Here is a 15,920-nt window from a genome sequence, read left to right as displayed (position 1 = left end):
AAAATGAACCTAGGGAAACGCTGGAATGTATTTATATGACATGGGTATCAAATGGAAGGTATTAAAGAGTATTTTAAAAGGGAGTGGGCCATAGTTCTATAGGTAGACGCCATTTCGGGATATCGCCAAAAAGATGGACCAGGGGGACTCTAGAGACTGTTTGTATGAGATGGGTATCAAATGAAAGGTGTTAATGAATATTTTAAACGGGAGTGGGCCTTAGTTCTATAGGTGGACGCCTTTTCGAAATATCGCCATAAACGTGGACCAGGGGTGACTCTAGAATGTGTTTGTACGATATGGGTATCAAATTAAAGGTACTAATGATAGTTTTAAAAGGGAGTGGCCCTTAGTTGTGTGTGTGAAGGCGTTTTCGAGATATCGACGAAAATGTAAACCAGGGTGACCCAGAACATCATCTGTCGGGTACCGCTAATTTATTTATATATGTAGTACCACGAAAAGTATTCCTGCCAAGATTCCAAGGGCTTTTGATTTCGCCCTGCAAAAGTTTTTCATTTTCTTCTACTTAATATGGTAGGTGTCACACCCATATACAAAGTTTTTTCAAAGTTATATTTGGCGTCAATAAACCAATCCAATTACTATGTTTCATCGCTATTTTCATATTTGGTATAGAATTATGTTTTTTTTTTATTTTTCGTAAATTTCGATATAGAAAAAGTGGGTGTGGTCATAGTCGGATTTCGGCCATTTTTTATACCAAGATAAAGTGAGTTCAGGTAAGTACGTGAACTAAGTTAGTAAGGATACATCGATTTTTGCTCAAGTTATCATGTTAATGGCCGAGCGGAAGGACAGACGGTCGACTTTGTATAAAAACTGAGCACGGCTTCAACCGATTTCGCCCATTTTCACAAAAAACTATTATTGTCATAGAAGCTATGCCTTTACAAGGATTGGTAAATTTTTGTTCGACTTATGGCATTAAAAGTGTTTCAGACAAAAATTTTCTTTTATTTTTGTATTTTTTTTTTATTTTGTTGCAACATATGACTACTGGAGTTGAATGTTGAGATAATTTACTTATATACTACTTATATATTATACTATACTTATTAAAATTTGACTTTTGAAATATTTTTTTTTTAAGTGGGCGTGTTCGTTATCCGATTTTACTAATTTTTATTTAGCACAGATATAGTAAAAGGGGTAATGTTCCTGCCAAATTTCATTATGATATCTTCAACGACTGCCAAATTTCAGATTGCAAAACTTTTAAATTACCTTCTTTTAAAAGTGGGCGGTGCCACGCCCACTGTCCAATATTTTACTAACTTTCTATTTTGTGTCATAGGGTGAACCCACCTACCAAGCTTCATCGCTTTATCCGGCTTCGGTAATGAATTATCGTACTTTTTCGGTTTTTCGAAATTTTCGATATCGAAAACGTGGGCGTGGTTATAGTCCGATTTCGTTTATTTTAAATAATGATCTGAGATGAGTGCCCAGTAATCTGCATACCAAATTTCATCAAGATACCTTAAAATTCACGCAAGTTATCGTATTAACGGACAGACGGACGGACGGACGGACATAGCTCAATCAAATTTGTTTTCGATACTGAAGATTTTGATATATGGAAGTCCATATCTATCTCGATTCCTTTAAACCTGTACAACCAACCGCTATCCAATAAAAGTTAACATACTCTGTGTGCAAAGCACGCTGAGTATAAAAAATGAAACAAATTACAAAAATTTGGTATGCAGGTATACCTACTCATTTGTATACTTACAACATGCCTATATAGAGAAATAAAAAATTGTGGAAACCAGAAAAAAATCACAAGAAAAATATATACAACTCTACGAGATTAATATTGTACAATAAGCAACTTACCCCCTCAATTATTTCCAACATCATGCCGTCAAACTTGCCAGTCTTTGGATTATACGAACCATATTTATTATCCTCTTGCAAACGGAAGGTGTAAGAGAAACCCAGCTTTTTGCCAAGCTCTTCTATTAACTCAATGCCAAATCCTTCAAATTGATCATTGCCTTCCAATTTAGCAGCTGTCTCTTTCAGCATACCGTACGGTTCGCTCTATATAGAAAATGCAGAAAACAATTGGTATTAAGGCGTATTTATGTACATAAAACGCACACCTCCAAAAACCTTAAGAAAAAGCTAAAGCGCAAAAAAAAAAAAAAAAACAAAAAACAAAGAGCAACACTAAGCAACTGTAACGGAAATCCAATAAGTAATTTGCAATCATGATGGCTACGTATTTATCAGCCTGTGTGAATTACAATTAGGGTTGTCCGAATATGCTCGAGTTTTCGTTTTTTCAACTATACAACATAAGAAACAGAAGATCTGGAATTTGTGGAGAAGCCTACACTGCAAATTTCTTATTCGGCTCACGACCTCAGAAGCTAGAAGTTTTGCCTAAATAATGCTTAATAGTGTAACGAATTTGGGAATTTGCTTATTTTGCACTTTCTGCTAACGTTGGAATCGCTGAACTGTCGAATAATTAACTCCAATATTCAGTATGGCAAAATGGTCTTTATTTAGACTACTTTGGGAGTAGTACAATTAACGCTTACTTCTCTAAAGCGTGCTAAAATCAAACTCATTCAATATAGCTTGCACCGTGTTGCTTTTATACTCTCAATAAGCCTCGTTCACCGATTTATCCTAAGGTTAAACTTTTCACGAACATGCCTTCTCGAACAGTTGTATCTCATACTTGGTTATTTAGCTCCATATATGCTTGTGTGGATATCTGTAGTTGTATGTGTGAGTAACAGCTTCCGCTCTTAGCTGATGATTACTGTTGTCGTGCTCATGTACACAGTGTGGCTGCGTGCTTTAATGTAGTTGTAGATTTATTTAGTAGCAGTATAGTGATGTATAAAAAAAAAATAAATGAAAGGCACGATAACCTCTGAAGAGATTTAAGGCGAGCTTCTCTTCCAATTTGCGTCGTGCTCCTTTTAAATTTTCCTACAAATTTGCGGGACGGGCCCTACTTATTTTATGCCGACTCTGAACGCCATCTGCAAGGCAGATGAGTTTTCACTGAGAGCTTTACATTGCAGAAATACACTCATAGTGCCTGCCAAACACTATCGACGGGCGACCCCGCTTAGAAAAATGTTCTTCTAATTGAAAAAACTTTTTTCTAAAATTTTAATGTTACCTTGCCCGGCGCATGAACCCAGGATCTTCGGTGTGGTAGGCGGAGCACGCTACCATCCCACTTTGGCGGCCGCTAGTGATGTATAGAACTGCTAATATTCGCCACAGTAGTTTTCACATCCTGTGCCCCAAACAACCTTCGATAACGCTAAAACTCCATAGCCAAAAATATCTAAAACAGTATCAAGTGCGCAGAGAAGTATGCAACATTTCAACCTATCTAGTTACGAGGAATAACAGTCTAACCCCTATACATTAACATAGGACATAGGCTATTATTATCGCCTTTAATCGTTTTTAAAAATCGTGATAACTCCACGACTATTCGTCCTATACCAATAATATTTGTTATAAGGGTCGACCAAAGCACTTTTGGAAAAGCGAGCGGTGACGCGTGACCTTCCTTCATTCCTCCTCACCGCCCCAGGAAATATTTTATAAATAGCCATTAATCCCATTCTATTAACTTAAGAAAAATAATTTTTTGTATATGGCACATTCATCGGGGTCTGGCGATTTTAGTGAAGAGTTCATTCATTTATGGATTTTTCGAGGCTATTTGCGGATAATTTCACGGCCCTTTCCGGGTTATTTCGGGGTCGTTTTGTGACTGTTTCTGGGTCAGAATTGGACTTAGCATCATTTTTGCACCGCTTCAGGATTGTTTTCTAATTGTTTTTGGGATCATATTTGGACCGTTTTGGATAGGGATTGCGTTCGGAATCCTCACGGACTATTTCTACAATACTTCAGGATTATTCAGAGACTATGCCAGGATGTTTCAGCGAACCTTTTTCCAATTGTTTCAGGATTTTTGCAGGACCGTTTGGGGATTGTGATCGAAATCTTTTCGGGTCTGTTTCGGATTAGTTTCCTCTTCTGCTTTTTTAATATCACTATTTCGGAATTATCGCGGTATATTTTCCAGACTGCTTTCGAGATCATTTCGGGTCTGTTACGGACTATTTTTTCTGAAATATTAATAGATTGTTTGGGATAATTCCCTAAAAAAGTATTCAGGAGAGTATTGAACCTTAATTTTTAGAAATCCTGTAAACACTTAATTCTGTCGATCATTTATGTTTTTTCTCCCGACTATTTAGTGATTGTGTGTGCATCTTTGGGGTTATAGGGCACATTTTTGGGGCTTACCTCACGAGCCTACATTATTACCTAACGACGCGTATTTTTTCTGTTACGAGATTCAATAAATTCAATTTGATCGCTTACTAGATATCGGAATCTTGGAATGTCAGGTCTGAAAATTAGTCATGAAGATGATGAAGTAAAGATGAGAAAAACATAAAAAGTCAGCATACAAAAATTTCGACAGAAGTCAATTTCTAGTTAAATATTGTAACGAATTCAGCGAAATTGCCCTTATTCCAAACCTTCTCTTAACGTTCGAATCGCTAAACTGTTGAATAAATAACTCCAATATTCAATAATGAAAAATGGTCTTTATTAGACTACTTTGAGTGTACTTCACAATAACTCCTATTTCAAAACTAATTGCGTGTTTAAATCGAACTGCTAAGTCATGCCTCAGCTTGTGCTGCTTTTATGCTCTCGATTTCCTTGTCCACCCATTTCTCTCAAGGTCTAGTAATTTCGTGAAATTAATTTTTGTTTACCAGCTATTTACATGTATATTTGTAGTTTGTATCCATATGCGTGTATATATGTGAGTACTACTTCGGCTGATGATGACACGCGTTTGTGGCAGGCATGCTTAACGAACGAAACGATATCATTTCGTTACGATAATCAACGCTAATAAACGAAACGAAGTGACTTCGTTCCGTTTATTACCGTTGATTATCGTAACGAAATGATATCGTTTCGTTCGTTAAGCATGCCTGGTTTGTGGGTATCTCTCTGCTACCTTGTATGTATGTATGTACATGATGATCGATTTGTTTACGTAGATACGAGTGGCTGCTTAGTATCGGCTTAGTGATGGTAGTATCGCTTAGTGATCATTATATTCGTCACAGTATTTGAAAAAAAAGCTAACAATCGAATACTTTTGACAATTTTTAGAGTACCTTTAACTGCCGAAATGAAACGGAGCCCGTCCCTTTCGAAGGCGTCATATTTGACCTTTCTGCGATGAAAAATATGCTCGCAATTAACCGAGATATGACCTTTAAGAGAGCTAAGTCTCAGCATAAAATCAATAAATTGTTAGTTCGGATAGACTGCTTGGAAAATTCAGTTGATGTGGCGCTCATCAAACAAACTGCTATCATTGGAGCTTTCGAACCGGTATCAAAAGGGGACACCCACCTTCAACTCAGCCAACAATATGCATTAATAATTTAAACTCAAATTTAAGTCAGATGCAATGAGCCGTTGTAATGCACAATCTTATATAGTTATGTATGTAATAAGGCATGATTATGGCGCTTAGCTTTTGTGGTTTTATATATGGGGTATTTCATAGTGACGGGTGGGGGAAAAAATGGAAGCTCAGTTTAGCTTGGGACGGGTACCCGAAGTTGCATTTGAAGCATATAATATGTGAACAAACTTCCACAGACTGCTTAAATATAAACATATTCAGTTTATCTTTGATAAACCCGAAAACTTAACGAAATGAGCTTTCAAGAGGATTTGTATAACTGTTTCATCTTTTCGTGCACAATAAGACAATCACTATATTCCATTTCTTTTTATCTGTGGGGTCTTTTTCAGCGGAATGACCCATATGCATACACACATTCACTTTTATACTTACTATTGCTGTTATAACTACGAAACTTTTATTCACTAATGATCTCTGGTCCTGCTCAACAACTTTTGGTGCTGGTCGATTAGCAGTGAAGCCATCTTCCGTTTTCCATTCGCCTATTTTCTGCATACCCGACATGGACAACTCCACCACATCCAATTGAAAATCTGTGCGCAAACCTTCGTAATCGAATTTTTCTTCACCGGTAAGTCCATTTAAGCTTAGCTGAATGTGTGAGAAAAAGAGAAGTGAGAACATAAAATACATAAAGCGCTTAGATAGTTTATCTGTATGTATCTATGCATGTGTGTATGAAAATTAGGGTGTGAAAGGAATAACCCCCATAAGCATGTTTGTTTGGTCATAAAAACAGGCTTTCCAAAAAAAAAAAATATTTAAAAATTAGCTAGCGGCGACCTTTAAAGTCGATATACATATATTTGAAATTTACTTTAGATAAAATAGCAATATTTTTAGCCTCCACCATTGTAGTAGTAATGCCCATCTGAAAATACCACTACCACGCTCTTGCCTCAAGATCTCGGATTGCCAATTTTTGGACGGGAAAGACTGTCATATTTCAGCATTTACTTCAATAAGCTTAAATACGTTGGCTTAACTAAGTAAATCTTTAACTTTTGGTTATTTGTATTTGTATTTGTATTTCTTTAGTAATTAAACATTAGTACAATAAGACTTAGTCTTTTATAGCACAACAGCAAAATTATCAAAACCTAAATGCTTGGGGAAACAATAAAATAGAGATATCGGATACATCATATCTTAAAAGTAATGCAAATCAGCAACCCCACTAATCTTGGCTGCTAGGACCGATAAAATAAATAATTAAAAATGAAATAAAATTTCGTAAAACAAAATAATTATAATTATGTTAAGATTAAAATGTGTATGACAAACATTACAGATTGAAATTAAGTCACTCTTAAAAATATAGTGATTCATTGACAAGCAGGGAAGTGACTGTAGATCAGTTTTTTGAAGTTGCCTTTGTTAAACTGGCTTTTTACAGAATAAGGAATTGAATTCCAAAGACGAACGGCGTTAATGAGAAACAGCCTTTCTGAATTTTTAATTTTAAATGTGGGAAGTATTAATTCCAAGGAGCGCTCCGATCTGGGGAATGTGAGTTTATCATATAGATACCGAGTTGTTTTGCAGTGAATAAGCTGATAAAAGAAAATACAGTTTCTGGATTTCATTTATTCGGAAATCTCACATCCTTGAAGAGAGGTTCTTCACGCAGAAATATGGTCAAATTTACGCAATCCATAAACATATCGGGAAACGTGGTTAAATAGAACGTCTATTTTGTGAGAAGAACTAGAATCAAGTCTACTATATACTAACTCAGAGTATTAATAATAGTAAAAATCAACTGTAGCGCCAGATTACGCCTAATAGTAAGCGGGGTGAAATGTGCAGATTGTCCCAGGTTCCTCAGAGGGGCATAAACTTTGCGCATGGTCGAGGTGATATGGTCTATGCAGCTTAGATAAGAGTTGATACCGAATCCCTTGTTGGTAAATTTACTGACCAGCTTTAGTGCAGAATTGTTCAGATTAACAGCTGGAATATCTTCACCCATCACTTTCCGACTATGTATGGGCAGGACATATGATTTTGCCGCATTTAGACTAAGATAATTCTGAGTAGCCCAGCGAGAAATGGAGTCTATGTCTTTGTTTATATTTTCAACAACCACACAACAAGAGGACCTGAAAGATACAGCTGCATATCGTCAGCATACGCGTGCATGGTAGCGTATTTGCAAGTCAAAAATACGTCATTAACAAATATGATAAATAGCAAGGGACCCCAAAAGAGAGCCCTGGGGAACACCACACTTCAGGGGTTTAAGTTGCGAGGGTACTGATCCGATTTTTACCTTTTGAAATATTAAAGCTGATTCACCAAACCCGAAATAAGATTTGAGCTTCGAGCAACGCAGACGATGGTCAACTGAGTCAAATGCTTTTGAAAAATCGAGCAACCATAAGAGAGATAATTCACTCTTCTTCTAATCAAATTCTCAAGTCTTCCATGATTTTAACCATTGCAGTTGAGCATCCATGTTTTGCTCTAAATCCCGACTACGGAGGAGATAATAAATCATTTTCAGATAGATGCTTAGAAATCTGCTCAGCCATTAACAACTCCAGTATTTTCGACATAGATGGAATAATGCTAATCGGACGAAAATTACTGGGGGAAGAAGCAACTTTACTTTTCGCCACAGTACATACACAAGCGACTTTCCACGAATCAGGGAAGGAGGATGCGGTGAAGCAATGATTAATTACATGAGTTAAGTGGCTTACAATATAGGGGAAAATCAACTTTATAAACTTAATAGGTATCCCATCATCGCCAACAGCATTCGATTTTATTTTGAAGATACACCTAGCCACATCAGCTTCAGTTACGGTAGAAAATTCGAAAGGAGCGCCAGAGTACATAGCAGATTGACTTGGAATGAATTCAGGCGAAATGACAGTCGATGAGACACTGTTTATAAAGGTACTGTTCATTACATCAACATCTAAAGTACATTCTGATTTGCCCTTTGACCAAACACGAAGGTTTTTGATATTACGCCACAAAGTTCCACACGGTAGAGCGGGGTTAAGCTTAGCAGAAAAATACTTCAGTTTCTCACTCCTTATTTGCGTAGCTCGATTTCGAGCCATGCGAAAGCCATCCCAGTTAGCACTACTTCTATTGGACTTACAGACACGATATGCCTTACTGCGAGCTTTAATGGCTTTCTGGACATTGCTTTTGAAACAGGGGCAAGGACTCATTTTCTTATGTCGGATTGGGATGTGGGTGTCAAATGCAGTTAGCACGCGGCAGTTAAGAAACTGTAGTTTTTTACTAACGATGGGTAGATACCAGCAACCACATCAGTCAATTCTATTAAGGTCAGATATAGGCGCATTCATATCACACTAACGAAAGTCGCGGTATGTAAAGATATGATCAGAGGGTGGGTGCTTAGAGTGGATATCAAATGCACAAAATATAAGATCGTGGTCAGAAACGAATGATATTTGATCGAATTTTAAATCGCATGATTGGCTGGATACTATAAATTAATCCAGAAGACTGGGGCTACAATTGTTACGAAACCTCGTGGGTACGGAACTATTCACAATAGACAGACCGGAAGTCACAACACTATCTTATAGTGCACAACAATGGGAATCACAAGTAAGAATATTTACATTGAGATCGCTACATATAATTATGTGTTCGTAATCGATAAGGAAAGGGGGCAGGGACACAGAAAAGGGATCTAGCGAAACACGCTTATTAGGACAGTAAACACATGAGACTAGGACCCGATTAAAACGATCAGACAGCTCAACAACCAAGAATTCTACACCTTTATGCAATTTTTTAAAATTTTAGCAGACCAAGTTTTACGGTCCGGTCTATTTATACTTCACTGACTAGATTTGCATTATTATAAATTTACTTAAGACAAATTAACCTTCCTAAACTCGCGCCAATTTTTGTAACACATATACTCGCGCACGCTCTCACAGACCGAAAGTTTGAACTAGATGAAATACTAGTTTTTTGAAACAAAACTAAAAAAAAAACAAGTAAGGAAGGCTAAGTTCGGGTGTAACCGAACATTACATACTCAGTTGAGAGCTATGGAGACAAAATAAGGGAAAATCACCATGTAGGAAAATGAATCTAGGGTAACCCTGGAATGTGGTTGTATGACTTGTGTATCAAATGGAAGGTATTAAAGAGTATTTTAAGAGAGAGTAGGCCATAGTGCTATGGATGTACGCCATTTAGGGATATCGCCATAAAGGTGGGCCATGGCTGACTCTAGAATTTGTTTGTACGATATGGGTATCAAAGGAAAGATGTTAATGGGAATTTTAAAAGGCGTGGGCTTAGTTTTATAGGTGGACGCTGTTTCGAGATATCGCCATAAAGGTGGACCAGGGGTGACCATAGAATTTGTTTGTACAATATGGGTACCAAATGAAAGGTGTTAATGAGTATTTTAAAAGGGAGTGTGCCTTAGTTGTATATGTGAAGGCGTTTTCGAGATATCGCCATAAAGGTGGACCAGGGGTGACTCTAGAATGCGTTAGTACGATATGGGTATCAAATGAAAGGTGTTAATGAGTATTTTAAGAGGGAGTGGGCCTTAGGTCTATAGGTGGACGCCTTTTCGAGATATCGCCATTAAGGTGGGCCAGGGATGACTCTACAAAGGGTTTGTACGATATGGGTATCAAATGAAAAGTGTTAGTGAGTATTTTAAAAGGGAATGGGCCTTAGTTCTCTAGGTGAACGCCTTTTCCAGATATCGCCATAAAGGTGGACCAGGGGTGACTTTAGAATATGTTTGTACGATATGGGTATCAAATGATAGGTGTTAATGAGTATTTTAAAAGGGAGTGATCGTTGGTTCCATAGGTGGACGCCGTTTCAAGATATCGCCATAAAGGTGAACCAGGGGTGACTCTAGAATATGTTTGTACGATATGGGAATCAAATGAAAGGTGTTAATGAGTATTTTAAAAGCGAGTGGACCTTCGGTGCACAGGTGGACGCCTTTTCGGGATATCGCCATAAAGATGGACCAAGGGTGACTCTAGAATGTTTGTACGATATGGGTATCAAACGAAAGGTTTTACTGAGCATTTTAAGAGGGAGTGGGCCTTAGGACTACAGGTGGACGCCTTTTCGAGATATCGCCATTAAGGTGGGCCAGGGATGACTCTAGAAAGGGTTTGTACGATATGGGTATCAAATGAAAAGTGTTAGTGAGTATTTTAAAAGGGAATGGGCCTTAGTTCTCTAGGTGAACGCCTTTTCCAGATATCGCCATAAAGGTGGACCAGGGGTGACTTTAGAATATGTTTGTACGATATGGGTATCAAATGAAAGGTGTTAATGAGTATTTTAAAAGGGAGTGATCGTTGGTTCCATAGGTGGACGCCGTTTCAAGATATCGCCATAAAGGTGAACCAGGGGTGACTCTAGAATGTGTTTGTACGATATGGGTATCGAATTAAAGGTATTAATGAGGGTTGAGGGTGAGCGAGTGGCCCTTAGATGTATATGTGAAGGCGTTTTCGCGATATCGACCAAAATGTGGACCAGGGTGATCCAGAAAATCATCTGTCGGGTACTGCTAATTTATTTATATATGCAATACCACGAACAGTATTCCTTCCAAGATTCCAAGGGCTTTTGATTTCGCCCTGCAAAACTTTTTCATTTTCTTCTACTTAATATGGTAGGTGTCACACCCATTTTACAAAGTTTTTTCTAAGGTTATATTTTGCGTTAATAAACCAATCAAATTACCATGTTTCATCCCTTTTTTCGTATTTGGTATAGAATTATGACATTTTTTTCATTTTTCGTAATTTTCGATCTCGAAAAAGTGGGCGTGGTTATAGTCGGATTTCGGCCATTTTTTATACCAAGATAAAGTAAGTTCAGATAAGTGCGTGGATTAAGTTTAGTAAATATATATGGGTTTTTGCTCAAGTTATCGTGTTAAAGGCCGAGCGGAAGGAAAGACGGTGGACTGTGTATAAAAACTGGGCGTGGCTTCAACCGATTTCGCCCATTTTCATAGAAAACAGTTACCGTCATAGAATCTATGCCGCTACCAAATTTAAAAAGGATTGGTAAATTTTTGTTCGACTTATGGCATTAAAAGTATTCTAGACAAACTAAATGAAAATGGGCGGAGGCACGCCCATTTTGAAATTTTCTTTTATTTTTGTATTTTGTTGCACTATATCATTACTGGAGTTGAATGTTGACATAATTTACTTATATACAGTAAAGATATTAAATTTTTTTGTTAAAATTTGACTTTTAAAATTTTTTTTTTAAAAAGTGGGCGTGTTCTTCATCCGATTTTGCTAATTTTTATTTAGCACATATATAATAATAGTAGTAACGTTCCTGCCAAATTTCATCATGATATCTTCAACGAACTTCTTTTAAAAGTGGGCGGTGCCACGCCCATTGTCCAAAGTCTTACTAATTTTCTATTCTGCGTCTTAAGGTCAACCCACCTACCAAGTTTCATCGCTTTATTCGTCTTTAGCAATGAATTATCGCAATTTTTCGGTTTTTCGAAATTTTCGATATCGAAAAAGTGGGCGTGATTATAGTCCGATATCGTTCATTTTAAATAGCGATCTGAGATGAGTGCCCAGGAACCTACGTACCAAATTTCATCAAGCTACCTCAAAACTTACTCAAGTTATCGTGTTAACGGACGGACGGACGGACGGACATGGCTCAATAAAATTTTTTTTCGATACTGATGATTTTGATATATGGAAGTCTATATCTATCTCGATTCCTTTATACCTGTACAACCAACCGTTATCCAATCAAAGTTAATATACTCTGTGAGCTCTGCTCAACTGAGTATAAAAACAATTTTTATTTAAACTCGATGATATAATAAAAAAAATAGAACCTTTCATTAAATTAATATTCAGTAATTTTATTGATTTTCAGTCGTTAACTTATTAGTCTTCAAAATCGATTGTTTTTTCTTACATGCTACAAAAATAAAACAAAAATATATTTTTTCTTCATTTAAACGAAAAGCAATCTTAGAATTTTAAAAGCATTCCTTGTGCAATACATAAATCACAGGTTGATTTAATTATCAGCCTTTAAATAAAAATTAGTGCATATCACATTTCATAAAAAAAACAGCCTTCAAAAACGTTAGTGTTGCTGCAAAAACAAAACTTTACCCTCTGTAACATACTGTAGACCACAGGCAACATACCATTTAACCTTCGTAAATTCACGCAGCAATTACTTTTTCGTTTTGTTAAGCATTGTAGACTCTAGTCTACGTTTCATTCTTTCTACGAAACAAGTGTTTGCTCATAAAGTACCGTTAGCCTTTTCAAATTAAGTGATATTGTCAGTGAAATGGAAAATTTCGTACACTGTGCAAGTGCTAAATATAAATAAAATAAAAAAAATAGTTTTTGAGGATATTGTGGTTATTTTTTGTAAAAATGTATAAGTTAAGTGTTCAGAGTTCATTGTGACACTATTTATTTTAGATATATCCTCTGTATTTTGTCAGTGGGTGATGTTTAGTGTTTGTGTAGGCTACATTATGTGAAAAGAGGAAATATCTTTCATGAAACCCGTGACTGCGTTACTTATTATTTTTTTTAGGATGTCTCGTCGACTACGATCTCTCACTGACAGCGAGATCGCCTGCGCCCTCCATGATGATTACACAATTGAAGATGGCCTCGACTTTGATGATGATAGTTTGGCTGACCCTGATTTCGACCCAGATTTGATCTCGGATTTCGGAGAGCTGAATGAAACTCTTTTGAAAGCGAATTTGATGTGGATGAATTAGAAGAGTACGTGAACGATGACGACCGTAACTTCATCCATGAAGAAGCGGTAGAGGTCGCCCCATTTCGGCTAGAGATCATAAGTACTTCAGCTCCCCCATCAAAGCGACAAAAACCTGAAAAGCAACCGTTACTTTGGAATAAAATGTGTTTAGAGCCGAGCTCAGAGCAGCTCCCGTTTACTGGAAACGATTCATTGACATCTGATATCTTGGAGCTTGAGACTCGCATTCAGTTCTTTCTTTACTTATTTCGACCAGAACTTATAAAAAAAAAATTTGGATGAGACAACCCTCTATTTGTTACAAAAGAGATAGAAATCCGACAATTTATTGGTGTCGTATATCGTACGTCACTTGTCCACCAGCTACCCAGGGTAACCAACCATAATAATAGTATCTATAAAAAATAAATAATTTTACTAATAAAAAAATAAAAAGCCGACTTTTTATTAACGAATATATCCGATTTAATTGAAATAAAATTATTTCGAGGTGCTGAGTTATAGAGGGTAAAATTTTGCTTCCTTTAGAAAAAACAAAAAATAACTCCCTTAACTTAAAAAATATTTTTTTGCTATAATAAACAATAAGATAACTTTTTCATTATTCTTATAGTAACAATTAGAACAACAAAATCAACAAAATCTTCAACTTCGCTGTCATTTTCATCCTCATATTCAGAACTCGAAATTACTTCCTACAAAAGTAGTCTGATTTGCTCTTGATTCAGTTTGATAATTAAAGGTATATGCAAAATAATAAAATACACAACAATGAAGAAAACACACAAACAAAAAAATTTTTTTTTACATGCAAAAAAGTTACACATACATATACTCGCGCCGGTCTCACAGACCAATTGCTATCAAATACACCAATATGTCGATCTCGCACAAACACCAAAACACCAAAACAGCACTAAAACAAATCTTGTAAAAAAAGCGGCAGCTAAGAGAAGATTCAAATTTCCAGGGTTTCTGGAAAAAAGAGTATTTACGGAAAAGAATTTTGTCGGTTTCACAGACCAAGGCGCCAGTATAGGAAGGTTAATAATAAGTTCAAAGAACAATTGTATTTGCTCGGTAATGAGACTTAATACGTAACTTAAACAAGGTCTTGACATCCAAGATCCATACATCTACAAATCCGACAAAAGTTCTCTAACGAGAGGAGAAAAATTAAGATAATTAGACTTCCCAACTTCAATGTAAAATATATTATAAGGGCAGATAGTTTTATTTCCGTCAATGAAACATATTTGTCCAAGAAGAGCTGGGCAGTCGAATACAGTAGGGATAATGTCGAAGATAAACATTAAGTTTTGAACAGAACGTATGGCCTCGAGCGGCAAAATGTTGAAAAGCATGTACCTAGCAATATAGAAAGGTTGAAGAGCAATTCGAGTGAATTGGCATTGAATTGCCGAGCGTGTGGAGTAAATTGGATTCCAAATGACAGATCTATACTTTTACTTAGATTACACTAAAAAACTTTACAAAATTTTCCCAGTGGATTGGTCTTTAAGGTCTTTCGCGTACCGCCTTGAAAAAAGATAAATGAGCATAAGCCTTTCCCACAACGGGTTAGGGGGTTAGAATATACGCGCGGTAGGTATGCCTGTCGTATTAGGCGACTAAAATACCAAATAGATTCAAGGGGTTGTGTAGCGCAACCCTTCAGGTTGCTAGCGTAATATATAGCTTCTCCAAAACCAATTTTCAACCTCACCTATCGTGGCGAATCATGTTTCATTAACAGCCGAGGCTCTGGCGACCCCGAACTCCTCATGGATCTAGGGCGTGCGAGGGCGGGATGGCCTAGAAGGTCGCATGTTGTCATAATAATCGTTCCTGAGATGGTCGGGCTTGGTAGCGGAACGTACCGGATTTGGAGCTGATAATACTCCCCAAGGGCTTCGGGAATTGTCCTTATCGCTACAGCAGCAACGACAACAACAGCATAAGCCTTCGGTGTGACATAGTTAACCTGGTTAATAAAAGTGAAAGAAGAATCAAAAATTACACCAAGATTACGAAATTCGTTAACCGAAGCAAGAACTATACTTGAGATATAGTATGTTGACGAAAGCGCACTCATAGATTTAGAAAACTTTATATGGCAGCATTTATCAGATTATTATAGAGAGCCCAGACATTAAGAATATTTAAATCGTCCTCCAAGAGCAATGCGTCAGATGGACTACATTAATGAACATAAATCAACGTCATTTATGAAGATTAAAAATGTATGTGCTAAGATATATTTCTAGGCATCAGTGCCTCATAACATAAACAATGTTGCTTTTATTAAAATAAGGTGCACCCTAATGGTACAAAAAATGTGCGCCAACGCTTTGGGTGTTGTATAATATTAATTTTATCCTTTTTGTTGTGCTTGCATACAAGAGGATGATACTGCTATATAAAAAGTTTTTGGTTTCTCATGTGCATACAAACATAAGTTCAAGCAAATGTAAGTTTAAATGCTGGTCTGTGGTTTTTATGGCAACAATATTTTTTTTTAAAGCTGGATATTGAAGAGATGAATTTTTGTCAACCTAAGCCGCCGAGATTCAGGCTAAGCTCCTCTTCCTTT

General features: G+C 36.7%; 1 protein-coding gene across 6 annotated transcripts in view; it reads right to left on the bottom strand.

The window, feature by feature from the left end:
• The window catches only part of Grik (glutamate ionotropic receptor kainate), a 246,610-nt gene that overhangs the window by 214,188 nt on the left and 16,502 nt on the right, over nucleotides 1-15,920 (bottom strand). For all 6 annotated transcript variants that reach the window (XM_067761779.1, XM_067761777.1, XM_067761778.1 and 3 more), the window contains exons 7-8: nucleotides 5,912-6,130; nucleotides 1,864-2,070 (exon numbers count right to left, since the gene is read on the bottom strand). In XM_067761779.1, the coding sequence (XP_067617880.1) occupies nucleotides 1,864-2,070; nucleotides 5,912-6,130 (426 nt within the window). The remainder of the gene's footprint in view (nucleotides 1-1,863; nucleotides 2,071-5,911; nucleotides 6,131-15,920) is intronic.

This window comes from Eurosta solidaginis, chromosome 1 (assembly GCF_040869045.1).
Source record: "Eurosta solidaginis isolate ZX-2024a chromosome 1, ASM4086904v1, whole genome shotgun sequence".
Classification (NCBI taxonomy): domain Eukaryota; kingdom Metazoa; phylum Arthropoda; class Insecta; order Diptera; family Tephritidae; genus Eurosta; species Eurosta solidaginis.
The sequence above is the reverse complement of the archived record's forward strand: the minus strand, read 5'-3'. Positions and strand labels throughout refer to the sequence as shown.